This window comes from Palaemon carinicauda, chromosome 6 (assembly GCF_036898095.1).
Source record: "Palaemon carinicauda isolate YSFRI2023 chromosome 6, ASM3689809v2, whole genome shotgun sequence".
NCBI classification, from domain to species: domain Eukaryota; kingdom Metazoa; phylum Arthropoda; class Malacostraca; order Decapoda; family Palaemonidae; genus Palaemon; species Palaemon carinicauda.
In genome coordinates this window covers 43184343-43200813 of record NC_090730.1, presented here as the reverse complement: position 1 = coordinate 43200813, position 16471 = coordinate 43184343, and the positions used below count along the sequence as shown (strand labels likewise).

The 16471-nt window shown below is 34.7% G+C and overlaps 1 protein-coding gene across 1 annotated transcript in view; it reads right to left on the bottom strand.

Annotated features, from left to right (window-relative positions):
* The window catches only part of LOC137642972 (uncharacterized), a 55511-nt gene extending 39587 nt beyond the window's left edge, over positions 1-15924 (bottom strand). Inside the window, exon 1 of the mRNA XM_068375832.1 lies at positions 15687-15924. Within this exon, the coding sequence (XP_068231933.1) occupies positions 15687-15924 (238 nt within the window). The remainder of the gene's footprint in view (positions 1-15686) is intronic.
* Positions 15925-16471: the final 547 nt, after the last annotated feature.

Sequence of the window (16471 nt, the reverse complement as noted above, 5' to 3'; positions counted from 1 at the left end):
AATTACAACCATTATTGCAACTTGATTTGTCACAATCCACACTAAAATGTTTCTTAGAAGCACACACAAAACATAACTGCAAAGCTCTGATACGATTCAACCTTTCATCTCTGGTTGCGTAAGTTTTGCACTGAGTCCACCAATGTTCTTTATCACAGAGAGGACATCTTGTGGATTGGTGATGACTGGACTTATTCACATTTCCCTTGGTTTTCGGTCTAACAGCTTGGGATTGATTTACCGTGAATGTAGATATTGACGACAGAGTTTCAGTTTTATTTACATCAGTTGAAACAAAAGTTCTTAGATTGCGAATCTCCTCTTCTAGGTATTTCCTAAAGGTGTCTAATACCAACCAATCGTCTCCACACCTACGCTTCACAGTCTCACTCATGCTTTGAGGCAATTTGGTATAGAGCAAAATAACATAAAGTTCATTTAATTCCAGCCTTTCACTTTCCAACGATCTTATTGAGCATTCAAAATTAGCTCTGAAAGTTTGCAATGATTCTGAATTGGCAGCAGGAGACTGCATTTCTAGCAATCTTCTCACCAGAACATGCTTAATTTCATCTCTCTTTCCATAAGTGGATAGGAGAAGAGCTACAGCTTGTGGATAATTAGCGGCCTCAAATTTAAATCCCGAGATTAATTTCGAAGCTTCTCTTGTGAGTGCACTTCGTAAATATGAAAACTTCTGAATTGGTTCCAAGTCTTTCCGCTGGTGTACTGACACCTCGTATAGTTCCCAGAAGGAATTCCATTCTAATATATCTCCAGAGTAATGCGGAAGATCCAGTTTGGGTAATCTAATACTGGCTGTGGGTAGTGGCGGTGGATGCATTAGAGGATTTAGTAATTTCAAATTATTAGTAATAGAGCTATTGAGTTTGCCGATATGTGTACGGACTTCTCTTGCATATTCAGCTTGATTTATCATTTCATCTTACATTTCTTCTTCGTCAACTAAATCCAAAATTTGTTCATCCAAAGCAAGAACTTTGTTCAGATTATCTAAAATAGAATCCCTAAGGGAAGTTATAGCATCAATATCTGTTGAATCGATCACTTCGGTCATCTTCCCAATAAAACGTGTGATAACGGATTTATAACCGCCACGTCTACGCTTCAACGACTCCATTGTGACAAGACCAAATTCAAACAATACAAATACAATATATTCAAATTCTCAATAAATAATAAATATGCATCCAACTATAATAACTGGGTTCAAAAGTTTTAAATTAGCAAACTTCCCAAAGGTGACTCATCACCCAATAATTTTCACGCAAATTAAACAATGACAAGGAGAAATTTTATACGTGCGTAGTGGAATGTGCAGGCCCTGTCCCATACTTATCCCAGCCCTAAATCTGAAGGGGAAGGACCACGATCCTACCCACCTTCTACCACCCTTTACTTTTCACATATTTGTTTGACTCAATGCAAATACGTTGAGCCAACTCCTTGTAGCTTTTATGATTGAAATGAATTCCATCTCTGGCTACATCACCCTCTGATAATAAGGTAGGGATCACCCTAATTCTTGTATCTCGCTTTAACTTCCTGTTTAAACAGTTTTTCCTCTTTTGATAGTTTTCGGCAGAGGTTCTAGATGGTGTTTTACGTATTTCCAAAAACTTCTGAATTATTGATTGTATGTAGACTCTCTACCAATCCTAGAATATTTTTGTGAACACTATTCACCAGGTTAGGGTTGTCTCCTGGTACATATAAGTCATTGCTACCTATGAACAAGATAGTGATACTAGGCCCATAGGTAGTAAGTTCGGTTATCAAGCCAGGTGTCATAAGGTTGGTTGTAATCGCCCCTGGTCTCCCAAATGTCCTATATTCTAAGGGTTCAAATAAGGGCGATCTACCACAAAAAAAAAACAATTCTCCATGTGGGTGACATGAGAATGTCCCACAACAGCTACTTTACGTTTCATTATTAAATTGTTAAATGAGAGATATTCTAACAAGAGAAAATTTACATTAATTCAAATTAAAGGAAAATAACATAACCAAATTTAAGACTTAAGGCAAGCAGGATAAGGCCTTACTAATTTAATCAAACTTCATATTAGAAACCGTAGTAATCAAGCCTGAAATGCCTCTAACCTACAAATAGCGCGAAAATAAAAACCATTTACTGTTTCTTACGACACCACACAAAGAGAAAGGGTTAATCCCGTCTAGTTATGTAAGCAGGGTACCGCATACCAATTTAACGAAACACGCAAAAACCAAAGAATTCAACAAGGTTAGGGAGGGTAGGCATTAACAGCAAAACTTCAACACAACATAGTTATTAGCAGGAAAACCCTGCGTAAATGTCCAACTTAATCACCAACGGTATTAATCGTACATGTGACTAAACCAAAATATTATTATATGACCGGCCTTCAAACTTTAGAAACTATCGAAAAATCTCACAAATCCTGGTCACGGCACCAAATATCGTTACTTATTAGGGTCAAACAAGCAACAACATATAATGAATTCAGTCATTCACGAAATTACTAATTACCGGATTCTTTAAGAGAACTCAAGACCCTTTCTCTACATTAGTAATTCATTGCGTTGTGTTACAAAGATAAATGGTCATACTATATTCTGTTGAGGTTTTGCCCCAATTATTACTTACTTGGTTTCATATGAAGTTCTTGCCGAGTTCGGATTACCACGATACCACATATATATATTTAATTTTACCCAGTCACGGAATCCCACGCACAGATATGCATATCCCTAGCGATTTATCCCATTCAAGGTAACTAAATATTATAAGATACTCATCCAAACTTCGGTTGACTAATTCATCCACTTCATTGTTTGCTGGGAAGGAACGGCATCGTTAATCAAAGTGAAATCCTCCTCACTCTGATTAGGATCACTGAAGATTACGCTACAAGCGTTGAGAAGTGACAGGCAGCAACTGTCCCGATTTACCTCTGCTGCCTTTGTCGTAAACATAATGCGTTCGTTCTCTCTCCCAAAGTCATAACTTCCGCTTCGTTCGCCCACGACAAAAAAAATAACAAACGAACGAAACCAACTATTCAACGCAAACCGAACGAAACTATTCAAACAACTTACATCGCATTGTTAACCACCTATACAACTATTCACAAGACAATATTCCTTGGTAACAATGCTTATTACAATTAAATATAAACAAAACCCTCATTTGTAGAGAAACCTGCACATTTCCACTTAACGCAATGTAATATAAAAGAACATTTTCCATATACAATATGAACATAGATATTCAATAACAATTGATTTCCCATGTCGTTATTGTAAGTAACGACATATATATATATATATATATATATATATATATATATATATATATATATATATATATATATATATATATATATATATATATATATATATGTACACCTTTGACCGTCATTGGACGTATTGAACGTCCAGTAATTAAATCATTTCTCTCTTTGATTTTGCTATTTACATATATGGAAATGTAACAATATATGGATAGCATTAAATATCAAGCTATTGAGTTATATTATATGAAAAACCATAAATTCCTATTTTGTATGGTTTTTGAGCTGAGGCGAGTTCAGGAAAATGTCCTGAATGTGACGAGCCGAGAGAAGGTCGGGATTCAAAGACAGGATGAAAGCAACTGAGTAACTTTATTACAGACACTTGCTTTTATTTACAAAAACTCAATGCAACAGTAAATTTCTTGTTCAACCAACAGCGTACCGTTTAACAGTTAATGGTGAGAAAAACAGACACATTATTTCAGGTTCAATGCAACAGGAAATTTCCTGTTCGACTGATACCACACTGGTTAACAGTTAACGGTGAGAAAAACATACATGTTATTTCAGGTTCTTTTTAGTGCGAGGGGAGAGCGAAGATACAAGCATAATATATACACAAAATGGAATGTCGTTACTATGTACAATCGTATGACACACGGTTGGTACAGTCCAAAGTTAAGATTTGGGGCTTAAATACCAGATGATTTAGGGAGGTGTTGGTGCTCATTGGGATATATACCATCTATATTTTCAATTTGAAAATCTTGTAAAATTTCAAAAAAATTCTGCTTTTACCTTCTATAAATCATTATATAATTAAATCATTGGACATTCCCAACTGTAAAGAAAAAAAAAAACAGTCCTAATTCTCTGGCTTAATATTTTTTTTTTTCTCTCTCTCTCTCTCTCTCTCTCTCTCTCTCTCTCTCTCTCTCTCTCTCTCTCTCTCTCTCTCTCTCTCTCTCTCATTTATGATGTAGTTGAGGTAACTTAATCTTAGATATAATATCGTTCTCTCCTAACACATTTCTTTAAAATCTAGTTACTTTCAAACGCGAAGGAGCTTATCTCATTTCTTGAACTGAATCATTTCCATTTGGGGATCACACAAATTTTATGTCGTGAGTCACGGCTTTTATTCAAGAACATTTTTTTTCGTGGTCTTATACATAACAAGATCAGTTTCATAATTTGGTCCTAGGATCCGAGTCTAAACTCATGATTATATTGCTTTCCATGAAATATACTAATCTAAACGTTGAATTATGAATTTTAGAATAAATAAATCGTTAATATTTTAATACATTTTCTTTTCTAGATGAATTTTACTTTTGTATTGGTTTTTCTGTAATAGGTTTTCTTTATCTTCAGGTTACGGTTGAAGTTTGCTTGATAATAACAACAGTTTAGTATATTAAAAACACCATATAATCATTATAATTCACAACTGTTGATAGAAATTTCTTTCTTTATTGTTGATATAACCACAAATGGATGTATTGCACATGGTGTTAACAAAGTCTGGGTACATAGGAAACATCACTATTTTATTCATTTATGTTATTTTTCCTGTCCAGATCGAATGATGTTCTGTCTAAAATATTGTTCATCAAAATTAGATTCATATAGAATTGTTTTGTTTTAAAAGTATATATTAATCTCCAGTAAACCTAGCCTTTGCAGACACCCTGCATAATCCACAAGAAGAAGCAAAAGCAATTTTACCGACTTCATAACATTTTGAACTTATCAAATAAGTATTCTTAACGCAGCTTAAAAACTATGTTGTTGCACGTTGCACTTTGCAAGAAGGGGGAGGAATTACAAAGGTCTACGAAACTGCCCTTTGCATTTTTTATTTCATCGCAGGTAGTTTGTGTTTGTGCATAGATGGAATACTTATTAATCTATCGATTTAATATTATCAAACTTCAGTTAACTTACGAGAATTTAGCTGACGACTGATAGATTTTGACATTGCCCGTCACATAACTAACGATGCTGTCTCGATTTGCGTAGACTTGATTTCTGAGAAAAGACAATGTCAAACTCTAGCCGAATTTAGAAATTTGTTTAATGTCCAATGTGACATAATTCAGACAGAGTATCTTTAATATTTTGGTACTTAAAGATGATAGAGAAATAATTCATATTTTTTTTTTTAAGCTGACTTTTGCTAAGAACTCGTAAGATCAGGAAAGTTTAGGATTGAATGTCTTTTGCCATTGGTCTTAAATCAAAGGCTTCTCAATATAGCGTTTAAGGGATTATTTTTACAATACGCTTTTAGATAAAACAGAGAAAGAGGCATTTCCTGCAAACACCAGAGAGGAAAATATCTAGTATATTGATCTTCTTCAACTTCAGATAGTAAATCTATTATTCTACAAGTAATTCTGAGACACCATTAATGAGAGATGTTATTAGATTAATTTTTACAGAATGGAGATACTTTATCATATGAAATATGGATATGAGAAGAAAAACGAAACAAAATGTTTAGAAAAGGATATGAAAAGAAAACATTACATTTGATAATTTTGCGGCTATTTCAACTATATTCTCCGATACGACAATACCAAGTAGTGATTCACACACATAACTAACCTAAAATTGAACAGATATAATTATGAAAATTCAATTTGTCTATAATTCTATCAGTGAAAATACCGGTAATTATTATCTAAAAAAAAAAAAAAAAAAAAAAAAAAAACCTATTTCCTTTATATAAAAGTCAAAGACACACGGCTTGGTCATTTTCATTGGGCAACGCAGTAATACCGTCTCTGTGGGCTAGGAATAAGGAGTTGTGAAGCCGGGGTGGGAGGCAGGGTGGGGGATGGGAGGTCGCGTGGCAGAGAGGAGAAGAGGCTTGGGCACTGGTTGTGTGAACCTGCTCTGGTCACTATTGTAATATTTGATAACCCAAAAACCCTCCTTAGTCTACTGCCCATACAAGTAGAATATATACACAGTATATTCTGACCTCATTAAAAATTCTGTAATTTCTCTTTAGAGGGATTTGTTCCAGAAGGTAAGAGATCTTTTCTTGCGCGCAGCTGATAAATAAAAAGATGTCGAAAATCCTTGCAAGTTATCCACCATACATCCACACAAGAAATATAACTCCATCCAGCATAGCAACAGATTTTGATCGCTTACAAAAACCAATTAAATCATTCATCATCCGAAAAATAAGATTATTCAAGTTGCAGAGATAATGAATTATTATTATTATTATTATTATTATTATTATTATTATTATTATTATTATTATTTATAAGATGTAAAGTCACACGATCACTAGGATATAAGAAACTCCTTCAAAATACGTTAAACTAAAACCAGAAACATTAAGCTCAACTCTAACTTTTCTTTTTCGTGATCAGCGGAGACACTTCTGTACAACGCCAACTGATCATCTTATGGTTCCCCGAGAAACCCAATTCACCCCAGTACCATCACATTCTTTTTATCTTTCCGTTTTTATTCCGAGGATGAAAACAGAAACTGTTCCTTTTTAAGCGTTTCAGATAATAATTTTTCTAGTAATTAGAACAGGAATATTACTTCTGTTGAAATTTGCGGTTCATGACTAATATGTCATTAGTAGGTAGTAGGTTGGCAAGGGCACCAGCCACCCGTTGAGATACTACGGATAGAGAGTTATTGGTTCCTTTAACTGACCAGACTACTACATTGGATCCTTCTCTCAGGTTACGGCTCATTATCCTTTTACATACACATGCACCGAATAGTCTGGAATATTTTTTACATATTCTCCTCTGTCATACACCTGGAAACACTGAAATTGTTTCATATTCTCCAGTCATACTGTTATTATTATTATTATTATTATTATTATTATTATTAAATGCTAAGCTGCAACCTTAGTTGGAGAAGAAGGATGCTATGTGCCCAGGGGCCCCAACAGGGAAAATATCTCAGTGGGGAAAGGAAATAAGGAAAAATAGAATATTCTATGAATACTAAAAACATTAAAAAAAATATTTCCTATATAAACTATAAAAACTTTAACAAAATAAGAGGAAGAGAAACTAGAAAGAACAGTGTGCCCAATTGTACCCTCAAGCAAGAAAACGCTTAGATTACCAAACATGTCTTCCTCGCTCAAGGGGTTAACTACTGGAATGTAATTGTTCAGTGGCTACTTTCCTCTTGGTAAGGGTAGAAGGGTCTCTTTAGCTATGGTAAAAAGCTCTTCTAGGAGAAGAGCACTCCAAAATCAAACCATTGTGCTCTAGTCTTGGGTAGTGCCATAGCCTCTGTACCATGGCCTTTCCGTGTCTTGGGGTAGAGTTCTCTTGCTTGATGGTACACAAGAAAACGCTTAGATTACCAAACATTTCTTCCTCGCTCAAGGGGTTAACTACTGGAATGTAATTGTTCAGTGGCTACTTTCCTCTTGGTAAGGGTAGAAGGGTCTCTTTACCTATGGTAAAAAGCTCTTCTTGGAGAAGGGCACTCCAAAATCAAACCATTGTGCTCTAGTCTTGGGTAGTGACATAGCCTCTGTACCATGGCCTTTCCCTGTCTTGAGGTAGACTTCTCTTCCTTGACGATACACTATCTTATTTCTCTTCCCATTTTTTTTCTTAAGTTTTTTATAGTTTATATATGAAAAAAAATATTTTAATGTTGTTACTTCTAAAATATTTTATTTTAATTGCTAATTACTTCGCTTGTAGTTTCCTTATTTCCTTTCCTCACTAGGCTTCTTTACCTGTTGCAGCCTGCAGGCTTCTATATTCCGCTTTTCCAACAAGGGTTGTTGCTTAGCAAATAATAATAATAATAATAATAATAATGATAATAATAATAATAATAATAATAATAATAATAATAATAATATTAATAATAATAATAATAATAATAATTGCTGCGGTATAGTGCAAAGTTTTTGGCAATGAATGGGAAATCTTTTGCTCTAAATTCCAGAATTGCTTGATCAAGAGTGACTCAGTAATCTTTTTGAAGGACTCTGTTAAAAAAAAGAGGGCTGGTTACTGTTTACTTGAATTAGCTGAATTAATCTTTTTTCAACTATTAATGTTTTTCTGTTCTCTGGATGCGATATTTACCATTAATTTCGAATACAATTAACTATTACTTAGGAATCCTATATGAAATGCTTTTGTTTGCACAGCAGATCATTCAAGGTAGGTCTTTGGAATTAAAAAGTATATAAAATAGATGAGGTTCCAGACCCATATCAAAAACTTTAATACCTTCAGATATTAGTATGTTGCCACCCCACACCCTTGAATTACTCTAACGGTCAAAATTCTCAACAATACAAACTTTCCCCTTACGTTATCATCAACTGGATTATTGAACAGAAGAAACAGTAAAACAAATCATAATCTTGCAACTATATTTCCTACAAACTAAAATACTAAATACACAATCAACAACATTCAAATAACCTAATACTTATTATTGGTCCTTAAATTATAATCCTTAAAACTACACTTATATAAAACCATCTCAAATAAACCCCCTAAACGTAATATTCAATATAGGAAACCAGCCACACTAAAAGAAAATATAAATAAAAAAAAACACCATGAACAATACCACAACCACACACATATGTATATATATATATATATATATATATATATATATATATATATATATATATATATATATATATATATATATATATATATATATATATATATATATATATATAGACATGGACATGCGACACGCTTCCAAATAAGCTGAAACATCTTTTGATTTACGGCAATGACACAACTGGATGGCATACGATAACCTTCCTCCTAACACAATGAACACCGTTTGAGTCCAAATACAAAAAAAGCAGTCATTTCCAAGTTCTAATATTAGCAGGGTCAAAATTCATTAATCCTCATACAAGCAATCTCCAAAAGGAGGAATTATGGTCATTCTTAGCTATCTAAACTGTCGCACTATAACCAAAGATAAATAATAAACTTTTTCACTATCATACACAACCACGACTAGCAAGGATAAACAGAATTGTACTTACTGATAAAATTAATAATCACTTCCAAAGCTGGTAGAATAAATATAAAATCCAGCGTCCACAAGCAAAACTGCCTCTGTCAGCAGTTAATCAAAAAAAACATTCGCTCAAGACATTCATCACTCTCCTAAAGTAGCTACCAAAAATAAGCAAAAAACCTCAATTACACCAACAGTCTTTCCCACAACAAACAATAATTTGGCAAAACAGAAAGCAAATTAGAAAGCAAAAAAATGATCCTCCATAGCGTAAGCTCTCTAATACATCACACCAAAAGCTCATATTCTAAGTGTGAACTCGAGTCACTCTTATGAAAGACCTCATGATTCCCGAGGAAGATGAAGATGACAAAGCAGCATTAGTAGAGGGAAAAAATGTTAAATTGGACTAAGGTATATTATTCTAATTTGAAGAATTAATTTTAAACTCATCTTTTTGAAAGTGAATTAATTGTCAGGACAAAAGTCCCTGGTTCTTGAATAGTTTATGAACTTGGCTTAAAATATATAATTAGAAGACAGAGAGAGAGAGAGAGAGAGAGAGAGAGAGAGAGAGAGAGAGAGAGAGAGAGAGAGAGAGAGAGAGAGAGAGAGAGAGAGAGAGAGAGAGGTTGATGAATGCGAGGCTGGGAAAAGAAATAAACCCCAATGGGTCTCGGTCTCCAAGCATCACTAAAACGAGTGGTTTATTGAGAGCCAGTGGTGCTGGACGATCCATATTTCTTTCCACATATTTTAGTGTAGGCTAAATGTAAACTGAAAGTTCTCCTCGACCAAAATATATGTTGACTTACACTATAATAAAAAGCTGAATTGAAATCTTAAGCAGATTTTATCTCTTTGGGTATATATTAAGCTTCTTTTATAATTAATTTCTATTAAGTTATGTTTCCTAATCAATATAGTGCATTATTATTATTATTATTATTATTATTATTATTATTATTATTATTATTATTATTATTATTATTATTATTATTATTATTATTAGCAGCCAATGGAAAAGAAGGATGGTATAGGCCCAAGGGGTCAAAAAGGGAAAAATTTATCCCAGCGAGGAAAGGAAATAAGGAAATAAATACACTACAATTAAAAATTTAAATGTTTTGAGAACATTAACATTAAAATAGATCTTTCATTTTTAAACGATCAAAACTTAAAAAAACAACAAGAGGAAAAGAACTCTAACCCAAGACAGTGGAAGACCCTGGTACAGAGTGTCCTCCTTATAGAGCTGCTTGTCATAGTTAAAGAGTCTTTTTTCTTTATCTTAGAAAGAAGAAAGTAGCCGTTGAACCGGTACAGTGCAGTAGTTAACCCCTTAAGTGAAGAAGAATTGTTTGGTAATCTCAGTGTTGTCAGGAGTATGAGGACAGAGGAGAATATGTAAAGAATAGGCCAAACTATTCGGTGCATGTGTAGGCAAAAGAAAAATGAGCTGTAACTTGAGAGAAGGATCCAATATAACACTGTATGGGCAGTCAATGGACCCATCATGTGGTTGGTGCCTTGACTAACCTACTACCTACTACTACATAACGTAATGTATAATGTAATGTAAACATTTTTCCTTTACACTACAGATTTTTGTGCTAAAACTTCTGCTGCAAAGTTTCATATCAACCTGCTATTGACAAGGCATTATTTACTTTCTTTTAATAGATGGAGAAAACAATATTTATTTTTCTTAAAAAAGTATATTTCCATTAGAAGAAATAAACACATAAACAATACTTGAAACATTGGCTGTGAGCGCCTTAATCCTAGTTATAACAATTTTAGGCCATTTGAACTTGATATAATATTAGTAAAAGTTCAGCATTAGGACTTCGCTTTATTTCTCAAGGGTAATGCTTTCTTCGTTCAAGAAATAGTGTACCCAAAATCTTCCATTTAACACAAACATATAGAGCAGAGCAGTCTGCGGAAATCAGAAAAGACTTGACATGAATGGAAGTAGGAGAAATGAACAGAAAGAGAATTTCATCAACTTCTTGAAGTAATTGTAGAGATTTCACCAATTCTATACACCTTAAAATATGCCGCTAAAGGAGACTTGCGCTGATGTGAGATAACACCTAGACAGGTACCTGCCAAAATGCGGGATAATCCAGAACCCGTTCAAGATGTGTTTTTTGTAATTGCGACAAGAAAGCTATCTTTGCATACCAATATTTTGAAGTTTTATTGAAAGCATGAGTGTGCTTCTGTTTGTGGGAGAGAGAGAGAGAGAGAGAGAGAGAGAGAGAGAGAGAGAGAGAGAGAGAGAGAGAGAGAGAGAGAGTTTATAATTACTGAACTAGAAAAGAAATAGATTTTGGTACCAAAGTGTAGCAAAAGTGTCATACCTTTTTTATGGGTAAAATTCATGGTTCCATTATTATGTATTTGACATTATAACAAAATTTAACTAATGCACTAGAAGTTACGGACGCTTCATATTTACCTAGGATTTTGAAATTCTTTCTAACACAAATTGAAAGTCAATCTTTATATCTCCATACGTTTCTACACTTAGCTCAGAATTAGGATATGTGCCTTTTATCTTTAATAAGTAAATAATTACCCGTAACAATAGTTGAGAATCCATTTGTATGATGTGCATAAAATGAATTCTCTTTTATTCTTGGCATCCTACAAATGAAGAAGTTTTTGTTTCTTCTTTTCCAGGATTCTTTATTCATGTCCTTCCGAATATCCTTTCCAGCCCTGCACGAAATAACCCGGTAGATTACCTAGTGAACCAAAAGAAGGAAAAGCGGAAGTGTATGATAATAAAGGGGACTGTCACATCGAAGAAGAATAATTTCTTTTATACTGGATCGTGGGAACACTTTTGACGGTTCCGAGGATGGAGGCTAGACTGGACCCTACCTCTTCTGATAATGGAGTTATAAAGTAGAATTTAAAATGAAGTAAATAATAAACTCCGAGTTCTAAAGGTCGTAGAAAATGTGGCCAAATACAGTAGATATTTTCCTTGGAGAGCAATCTCTCTCTCTCTCTCTCTCTCTCTCTCTCTCTCTCTCTCTCTCTCTCTCTCTCTCTCTCTCTCTCTCTCTCTCTCACTTCCAATCCGACAAAACTAAACTTGGCCATGAAATACTTCACTGTATAACATCAAAAGCTACGTTTTTTGTGCTGGAATGCATTTACTTGTACAAGTACCATGTTTGCTTCAGTATACGATCTCTACTTTGAGGAAGAGCATATCATACGTTATCATCTGTCACATGATAAGACTGTTTACGCTCTCTCCCAAATACAGAAATTCATTCAGGTTTTATTCCCTCTACCAATAATTCCATCTAATTTATAATTATCGTGATCTTCGGGGAAGGTTATAGTTCCTGTAGAGCTTTCTCTTCCAAGACCGTCTCCAATCTTAAGAATAAATATATTTATGTTTATCATCACGAAGAGTAGCTGGTAATTTACCCCGCTTAAATCATCAAACGCATAATAATAATAATAATAATAATAATAATAATAATAATAATAATAATAATAATAATAATAATAATAATAATAATTTAGAGATTTTACTTACACGGTTTCTCGGCAATTTTGCTGCATGCTCAAGAACATATGGATATCTTTATTCTAAGCCCATGCACACACATACAAATTTATGTATATATTTATATATAAATATACATATATATATATATATATATATATATATATATATATATATATATATATATATATATATATATATATATATATATATATATATATATATATATATACAATATCCCCTCGCCATACCTCGGCTCATGTTTCGCGGCCTCAGTGCATTGCGGGTTTTTAGATATATACGTGTTTTTAATTTTGTGTATTTTCTTCTTAACCGCACAAACCTGTGAGATACGACAAAAGAGTAATTTTTGATAGAAAAAGCATGTCCCAGCATACCGCCTTTTCGGCTCTAGCATGAGATCTTACATGGCACATCGCTGGCTGAGAGGCAAGAAAAAGTCATCCATTGAGAGCATGGAGAATTGTATCCTGGGTGCTGATTGACCATGGAGCACAGCGTCACCTTGCAGTATCTCGCCTTGCAGCTTCTCCCAAAGGCACATCAGTTGGGTTTACGTCACATTACAGTGACTTTTTATAAAGCTGTGTTAGTGAACCTAAGCTGCATAAGAAGATGTTGATCATTATTGAAAAGGTGAAATTTTTCAATATGTTGAAAGAAGGCAGAAGTTTCGTGGAAGTCGGACACCATTAAAACCTCAACAAGTTTACCTTTCACTGCATTAAGAAAGATGAGAAGGATATCATAGTCATTATTCAAGCTAGGTAGCAATATCTTCAACAGTGAGTCGAACCCCATACTAAGGAGAGAGAGAGAGAGAGAGAGAGAGAGAGAGAGAGAGAGAGAGAGAGAGAGAGAGAGAGAGAGATGTAAAATCAAAACTGTTTTATAATTAAATATCTTTTGAGATATTACTGCTAGAGAGTTATAGGGCCCTTTGACTGGCCAGACAGTATTACATTGGATACCTTTCTCTGGTTACGGCTGTCTTTTACATTACTTACACATACACAGTCTCCTCTGTCCTCATACACTGCCATCACTGAGATTACAAAACTGTAATTGTTTAGTAGCTACTTTCCTCTAGTTAAGTGTAGAAGAGACTCCTTAGCTACAGTAAGCAGCTCTTTCTGGAGAAGGACACCCTAAAATCAAACCATTATTCTCAAGTTTTGGGTTGTGCCATAGCCTCTATATCATGATCTTCCACGGCATTAGGGTAGAGTTCTCTTGCCTGAGGGTACACTCAAGCACATTATTCTATCTCATTTTTCTTCCTCTTTGTTTTTTTTTTCTAATTTTCTATAGTTTTACATGAAAGATCAATTTTAGTGTTGTTAATATTCTCAATTATTTCATTCTAATTGTTCACTACCTCTCATGAAGTTCATCTATAACCATATTTCCCTTTCTTACTGGGCTATTCTTCCGCTGTTGATGTCCTTAGGCTTATAACATATTGCGTTTCAAACTATGGTTGTAGCTTAGCTAATAATAATAATAATAATAATAATAATAATAATAATGTTTACAGTAACTGATTATATACTTTTTACTGAGCATACTGTACACAAAGGAAAAATCTATATATTTACCAAGGAACTTCTCCTAATTTTGTGTAGCTAACAGTAAAAAAAAAAAAAAAATGGAAAAAAGGGGACTTCTCCTGTCTTCGCTCCTCCCAGCCTGACGAGAGACCCAGCCGAGTTTGGTTGGTACTGCCATGGTGCCACAGCCTACCGTCCCCCGTTATCCACCACAAATGAAGTTTTATAAGCTGAATCCCTTACTGCTGGTACCTCAACGGTTGCGAGGAAGCAGCAGGGCCTACCGGAACTGCATCACAATAGCTTGCCATTCATTCCTATGTTTAGCATACTCCCTTGCCTCTCTCACATTTATCCTCCTATCACACAGAGCTTTCTTCACTCCATCCATCCACTCAAACCTTGGCCTTTCTCTTTTACTTCTCCCATCAACTCTTCAGTAGACAGGTACTTTCAATTCTCTTTACATGGCCAAACCACCTCAACATATTCATATCCACTCTAGCTGCTATATAATTTCTTACACCTGTTTTCATCCTCACTAATTCGTTCCTAATCCTATCTAATCGAGATACACCAGCCATAATCCTCAGACCCTTCATCTCAAACACATTAAATTTCTCTATCTCCACCAGTTTCATTCCACAAAACTGCGATCCATACATCACAGATGGTACAATCACTTTTTTCATATAGAACTCCTTCTAGATTCATTCCTAATCCTCTATTCTTTACCATTCCCTTCACTTCTCCCAACACTTTACATCCTTCATTCACTCTCTGACATACACCTGCTTGCACTGCACCATTTGTTGCAACAACAGACCCCAAGTACTTAAACGGATCTACTTCCTCAAGTGACTCTTCATTCAACATGGCAGTCAACCTAACACCGCCCCCTCCCTTCTCATGCATATCATAACCTTACTCTTACCCACATTACCTCTCAACTTCCTTCTCTCACATACTGTTCCAAACTTGTCCCTAATTGATCAAGCTTTTTCTCCGGGTCTGCAACCAGTAGAGTATCATCCGCAAACAACTAATTTACCTCCCACTAATGATCAGTCTCATTTATCAGTTTCAATCCTTGACCAAGCACTCAAGCATTCACCTCTCTCATCACTCCATCAACAAACAAACTGAACAACCATGGCAAGTTCACATATCCCTGTTTCCAACCCACTCTCACTGGAAACCACTTGCACACTTGATGTCTTATCCTAACAATGGTTTTACTGGCTAAATAGAAACTCTTACCTGCTTGCAACAACCTTCCTCCAATTCCATATAACCTCATCACAGTCCACATCGCTTCTCTATTAACTCTACCATATGCTTTCTCCAGAACAGTAAATGCAACATAAACATCCTTGCGTTTTGCTGAATATTTCTCACATATCTGCTTGACTGTTAAAATATGATTAATACATCTTCTACCTCTTCTAATGCCACCCTGTACTTCCAAGATTGCATTCTCAGTTCTATCCTTAATCATGTTGATTAGTACTTTACCATAAACTTTTCCAACACCACTCAACAAACTAATACCACTTGAATTACAACACTCATGCACATCTCCCTCACTTTTAAATAGTGGTACAATACATGCACACATAGTTCACTGGTACCAATAACATAAAACACATATTAAACCATCTCACCAATCATTCAAGTACAGTCACACCCCCTTCCTTTAACATCTGTCCTCACACCATCAATACCAGGTGCTTTTCCTACTCTTGTATTATCTAGTGGTCTCTTCACTTCCTTTCTTTTAATACCTTTCTCATTTTGATCTCCCATCACTGGCACATGAACACCTGCAACAGCTATTATATATGCTTCCATATTATCATCAATATTCAGTAACTTTTAAAAAATATTCCACCTACCTTTTCCTTGCCTCCTCTCCTTTGAACAACATTCCATTTCCATCTTTCCCTGTCTCTTCAATTCTAGAACCACCCTTCCTTATTCTCTTCACTATTTTTCAAAACTTATTCTCCTCATATGAACGACCCCAACCCCTGACCCAAACCTCT